General features: G+C 53.2%; 1 protein-coding gene and 1 long non-coding RNA gene across 2 annotated transcripts; one reads left to right on the forward strand and one right to left on the reverse strand.

Annotated features, from left to right (window-relative positions):
• Positions 1-323: 323 nt before the first annotated feature.
• On the reverse strand, positions 324-3,449 carry Rhoc (ras homolog family member C). The gene is made up of 4 exons (XM_015502193.2): positions 3,201-3,449; positions 2,170-2,290; positions 1,774-1,904; positions 324-921 (listed from the first exon to the last, which is right to left on the reverse strand). The coding sequence occupies exons 1-4, from the start codon at positions 3,354-3,356 to the stop codon at positions 748-750; spliced, it is 582 nt and encodes a 193-aa protein (XP_015357679.1). The 5' UTR covers positions 3,357-3,449; the 3' UTR covers positions 324-747.
• Positions 853-1,555, forward strand: LOC107156154. Its single transcript, XR_001505318.2, has 2 exons — positions 853-989; positions 1,417-1,555. It is a non-coding gene; the product is annotated as an uncharacterized LOC107156154 (long non-coding RNA).
• Positions 3,450-6,143: the final 2,694 nt, after the last annotated feature.

Raw genomic sequence — 6,143 nt, forward strand, 5'->3', positions numbered from 1 at the left:
AGAGGGTGAGACTGTCACACCCTGTCCAGGGCCACATCTCCTCACAGCCTCCATGTCCAGGGGAGGAAACTCAGTGGGCAGGGAAGCCACCCACCGGTTTCTAAGTTTAGTCCAGGCTAGAGACCACGCCCCTCACCCGCCTCCCGGGCTGAGCCAGGCATGACCTCATCTCTGCTCTAAGACTCCACCCTTCCACCCTAGTCCTGCCTTTGCCAAGAGGGGGCCAGTCTGGCAAGCAACTTGGAAATGAAGAGAGAGATGGGACTCTGGGCTGGTAGCCAAGATAGGAACCAGACAAAGGAAACAGGAAGTTGCCACACACGTGTTGGAACCTGTGGCCTTTATTCATGCCCCCCACCAAGTGCAGTCAGAGACAAGGCCCCTGCCCAAAGGAGAAACCCCAATCCACCTACCCTAGAAATGCTCCTCTGAGCCAGAAGTATATAAAGTGCTGGTGTGTGACCATCCTCTGGGGAGGGCCAAAGGGAGCAAGAGCCCTACGCCTGGACCAAGGCAGCAGGGAGAGGGACTGATTGAGAAGGGCAGGGCACAGGCCCAGCTCCCAGAGGACACGGAGGGAGGGCAGGCCTGCCACCACTCTGGGGGCTAGGAAACGATGCAGTCCTGGGCAAGAGGGAACTGGAAAAAAGGAGCCTTCAGCATGGAGTCCTAAGGGTGGAGCTCAAGGGCAGGTGGGTGACCCCTAAGCCCCTGTGAAGGAAAGGGGCATCAGGAGCCCTGGGGATCTCAGAGAATGGGACAGCCCCTCCGGCGCTTATTCTTGCGGACCTGGAGGCCAGCTCGAGTGGCCATCTCGAAAACCTCCCGCACTCCCTCCTTGGTTTTGGCGGAGCACTCAAGGTAGCCAAAGGCACTGATACGATTTGCCATATCCCGGCCTTCCTCAGATCGGACGGGTTCCTGAGAAGACAGAAGATAAGGCAGAGGAAGCTGGTGGCTAGGTGCACCTCTCACCACATCAGCCATAAGTATAGTAACTATAACAAACACCTCCTCCAGTCCTGGGCCCACAAGGCATCCAGGCCCCGGCTGCCCCAGGCAGGGATCTAAGCCTCATGTTTACATTCAAAGTTGTCCCCAGACTAGCCCCTCCTCTCCCACCTAGTCGCAGACCCTATGGTACACACGTTTTGCCTGAATGTGTCGGCTACCTCCTAACTGACCTCCCTTCTCCATCCTCCCTTTTCTCCAACCCATCCTCTGCCTGCTGTCCCCAGTTTAAAACCTTGCCTTATATAATTATCCTCTCAAGATAGGTCTCTATTCCATACCCTGGCAGCCTCCTGTAATAAACTGTTCCTCTGGTCAGTGGGCCGCTTAGTGAGACCCTGAATAAGCCAGCTCCCTCGCCCCCTAAGCCTTTCTTCAGCCATTGATGATGCCCTTCCTCCCCAGGTACACTGATGGCGCAGTCTGCATACCCCAAGTGAAACATAAGCTGCCTCCCTGAGGACAAGGACTTCCTTATTCATCTTAGTAGCCCCAATTCCAAAGACAGAATAATAAACTGGAATAAATGAAAATGCCAAGTGACCTTGGACAAGTCACTTCATTCTCTGATCATCTGATTTGATACTGAGGTTCCTTCTGGTTCTTAGCAGGGCACACACATGGGAGAGGAGGAGGTAGATATCACTATGACTGCTTAACACAGGAAAGTCGGCTGAAGAGAGAGCTCCTTTCTGCCCTAGCCTGCCACCCCTCAGAGGGCACCTTCCTCCCCAGGGCTCCCCACCAGGCAGCCCCACCCACCTGCTTCATCTTGGCCAGCTCTCTCCTGGTATGCTCATCTTGCCTCAAGTCCTTCTTATTCCCCACTAGGATGATGGGCACGTTGGGGCAGAAGTGCTTCACCTCCGGGGTCCACTTCTCAGGAATGTTTTCTGCACAGACATGTCCCAACAGGTACCTCGGCTTAGGCATGTGAGCCCTGGTCTTCCTTCCCTTAGTGGTCTGAGGCTGATGGTCTCCTTCATACCTCAAAACCCCATCCCTTGTAGCATATCCTCCCCTAAGCCCTTCCAAGCACTGGAGATGCCACAACAAAGGAGCCAGCAGGGCCTGAGTGGCCCTTGAGACTCCATCCCCACAGCCTCTGAAGATGGCTGACTCCAAAGGGTCTCCACCCCCTCTCTCCAAAGTCCTCACCCAGGCTGTCAGGGCTGTCAATGGAGAAGCACATGAGGATGACATCTGTGTCCGGATAGGAGAGAGGCCGCAGACGATCATAGTCTTCCTGTCCTGCTGTGTCCCACAAAGCCAGCTCCACCTGACAAATGCAATGCGTAGCTGACCCCAAGGGCCCCAACCTGCTACCCAGAGATCCTCTCAAACCACTGGTCCTGCTGTATGCCAGGCACCGTATTAATCACAGTCACAACAAACTCAGATGAGTTTTTCTTAGAAGTTCTAAGATGTAAACTGGTATACTGGGTATACTGGTACATACCTATAAACCAGCAATGTGGGAGGCTGAGGCAGAAGAATCGCCAAGTTCAAGGCCAGCCTGGGCAACTTAACAAGACGCTGTCTCAATTTGTTTAAAAAAATAAAAAGGGATGGGGATATAGTTCGGTGGCAAAGTGCTGCTGGGTTCAACCCCTAGTAACCCCTCTTTCACAAAAATCACTAAAATGTGTTTGACTTTTGTGATCTCAAATGAATTGCTATCGTGAATACCACTTTAATTCTCACACTCCTTTGGGGTAAGTCGTGCCATCATCATCATTTTGTGGTGGTGGGGAGTTTAGACCCAGAAGCAAAGGGACTTGGCCCTGATTACAAAGCGAGTATGTGACAGAACCAGAGGACATATCCAGATTTTCTTTGGGGTACTGGGGATTAACTCAGAACCTCACGCATGCTAGGCAAGTACTCTACCAATAAGCCACACTCCAGCCCTTTTTATTTTAGATAGGGTCTGGATAAGTTGCCCATACTGACCTCAAATTTGTGATCGATCTTCCTGCTTCAGCCTCCTGAGTAAGCTGGCGTGATGGGCATGTACCACCACACGTGACTATATCCAGGTTTTCTAAAAGTGCAGTTTCATTTCTCAAATTTTACTTGTTCCCACAGGAAAATAAAACAAAGACGTGAGTGGGTGGTAAGGAAGGACACACTATGCATGACCAGGGGCAGGGTTCCAAGGCAGGATAGGAAAGGGCTCTTGGCCTTACCTGCTTGCCATCCACCTCAATGTCTGCAATATAGTTCTCAAAGACAGTAGGGACGTAGACCTCTGGAAACTGATCCTTGCTGAAGACGATGAGGAGACAGGTCTTTCCACAGGCACCGTCCCCCACAATCACCAGCTTCTTTCTGATTGCAGCCATGGCTGGGGTTGGCAAACAAGAGGCAGTAGGGATTTGGGAAAAATACTAGTAGTACAAAAACTGCTCTGTGGCCTCCAGAACCTCCCCACAAACCTGGGCAAAGGAAGAGAAAACAGAAAAGGGGGCTTGCTTCAGCACATTCTTGCCAAGCACCAATCCTGTAGGAAACAGTTTAAGAGTCCTAATTTCTGGGGCAGGGACAGGTCTTCTCCAATGGGTTAAAATATAGCAGTGGGAGGTGGAAGAACCCACTTGGGAACCAGAAAACATGACTTTCAACGTTATCCACTCAACGGAGGGGAAACACTCAGCAAGGTGTGTTCAGGGATGCCTCCAGAAAAGCCAGCTTTTATCTGCTTTGCATATTGGAGTCATGAGACAGATTTCATTTGTAACAAGATTTTGATACATTTAAGGTTTAATAATTGCTAAGGTGTAATCTAGAACAGATTGTCCCTCGGCTTGAGTCACGCCTGCCTAGTCACAAACAAGGAGTCCCTCTACAAAACCAGAGACTAGTAGAACCACTTACTGGGTGGCTGATAGGTAAGAGAAGGAATATTTATAAAGCCCCCAGGTGCCCTCTCTTTGTTGGGTAATTATTTCCCTCAGGTTCCAGTGGCTTGTTAGGTGAATGGTGCACTTCCCATTTTGACCAACAAGGAAACTCACTGAGGGTTAGATAATCAGAGTGTCAAGGACAGCACTCAAAGCAGGGCTGTATGTCTCCAGAGTCTCTGCCTTTCTACATGTCACCTCAGAGGTGGAAAGGAGAGCAGGAGGAGGAAAACCCAGACAGAGGACAGTGGCAGCAGCCAGCAGCTTCTCTGACCCACCCCACCCGGTCCCCAAAGCCCGGAGTCACACAAAGGAGGCTCAGTCCAGGCAGTGCCCACAGCTCACATTCGGGCAGCCTGCCTTCCTCCCCCCTTCCTCCCGGGCCTGGTGGCAACACTAGGTTACTCAGCCCCCAGTAGGGGACAATGACTACACTGTAGGGAGTCACGCATCCACCACAGCAGAGCGACAGAATAATCCACTAGGGAATCACCTCCACCCACTCTGGAACAGCCCCTTCCTCCCTCTGTCCAGCTCACTTTTATGCCCTGCCCACCCCTCCCTGTGACTCAGGGCAAGGAGTCAGCTTCCCAGGGTTAGCATGTGTCCCTCGTCACCAATACACATGAACGAGCAGTTCATCACACCTGCAGTTCATCACACCTGCAGTTCATCACACCTGCAGTTCATCACACCTTCACAGCTCCCCTCACTTCCTCCTTCCCCCGGGGAGGGGAGCCAAACTCCACCCAGCTAGATTCCCAGGCCTGCAGTCAGGGAGAAAGAGAGGGTGGGCTCTGGAGCTGAAATGAAATCTAGGCTGTTGGGAAGAGGGAGGGAGCTAGAGCCTGGGCTGGGAGGAGCCCCAAAAGAAATGACAAATGAGGACCAGTCCCTGCACCAACTAGGCAGGGAGCACAGGGTATGCTAGGTAACCTGATCTCCGCCTCAAACCTAGTTTTTCCTCAGTCCCACATCCTGTCATGCTGGGCTGAGCTCTTCTAGTCCCTGCATTCCACCACCTCGCTCTATAGCCTGGGTCTGCTTTTTAGGAAGCAGAATACTCCAGCCCCAGGCTGTTTCTCTTCAACAGTGGGATGCTAGGCGGCCCCTCCCTCTCCTCACTTACACATTCAGAAAACTGGGATGTGGGGGAAGAGGACATGAGTCACTGAGAATTTATAGGAGCCACTCTCCAGATCACAAAGGGGCTCTTCCTGATACCCCAAATGACAGGGAAGATGTGCCCTGCCAACACATCCCTTCCAAACAGGGGTTCCTTGAAGTCTACCCAGGTGACTGACACTAGGATTTCTTCCAACTCCCCCACCTACTCCCATTAGTTCAACTCATTCAGCTGTGTAAACAGGGGCTGGGGTAACTCCAACCCGGGCAGTGCGGATAGAGAGCAATCACTACCGATCTACCAGGCAACTGGCACCAGATGGTGGGAGGCAGAGGCCAGAACTCCAGGACAAGGACATGAATTAAGTGACCTGGAACCCCCAGCTCAGAAGACTTTCCCTCCAGGCTCTGGTTGGGCCAGAAGAGCAAGCAGCCCAGGCCAGGCCAGGACACAAGGCCCAAGGCCAAGATGGCACGGACAACAGCTCCCTGTGAGAGGCAGCCCCAGAGGAACTGCCCCACTGACCCTAAAAGGGGCAACCAAACCCCACGCAGAGACTGAAGTGGAGCTGGAACAGAGCCTGGAACTTCTGGCGCCTCCCCTGAGACAAGATATGTGGATACGTAGCCCTCTCCTCGCTCATTCTCTTGATTTTCCCCAAGATCCAGTGGCCTCCTACCCGGCTCACTTCCCCTGAAGTTTGGGAAAGACTCACTCTTCAGGTGACACCTCTTCCTCAACTTTAAAGCCAGAACTGAGAGAACTCTGTGCCCCGGGCTCCCCAGCCGACACCCCTAAGATAAATCTTTAGCCTGGCTGCGGAGTGTGGAGGGTAGATTCCTTCACACACTCGCATGAACGAACACACGAACACACACGGGCTGGATCCTTCCCGGTCTTCCCTACCCCATGCCCCAGGGAGGTTGCAAGGGCTGTCGAGGGCGGCGTCCAACCTCCGCCGAGCAGTGGCAGCCCCCAAGGGTCACACCGCGCCCTTATTCCCGCCATTCCACCGTCCGGGCCTGGGAGAACTCCCAGCCCATCCCCAGCACCCCAGGCCAGGTCCGCGCTGGGCCGTCCAGCCTGGGGCTAGCCAGGGCGTC

This window comes from Marmota marmota, unplaced genomic scaffold (genome assembly GCF_001458135.2).
Source record: "Marmota marmota marmota unplaced genomic scaffold, marMar, whole genome shotgun sequence".
Taxonomy (NCBI): Eukaryota; Metazoa; Chordata; class Mammalia; order Rodentia; family Sciuridae; genus Marmota; species Marmota marmota.

What these genes read in the sequence shown, in the direction of transcription:
- Rhoc (XM_015502193.2), bottom strand. Translation starts at nt 3,356, where the DNA reads ATGGCTGCAATCAGAAAGAAGCTGGTGATTGTGGGGGACGGTGCCTGT. An exon ending in TTGAGGTGGATGGCAAGCAG is followed by an intron (nt 2,291 to 3,200) that starts GTAAGGCCAAGA and finishes TGCATTTGTCAG; the next exon opens with GTGGAGCTGGCTTTGTGGGA. An exon ending in TGACAGCCCTGACAGCCTGG is followed by an intron (nt 1,905 to 2,169) that starts GTGAGGACTTTG and finishes ATGTCTGTGCAG; the next exon opens with AAAACATTCCTGAGAAGTGG.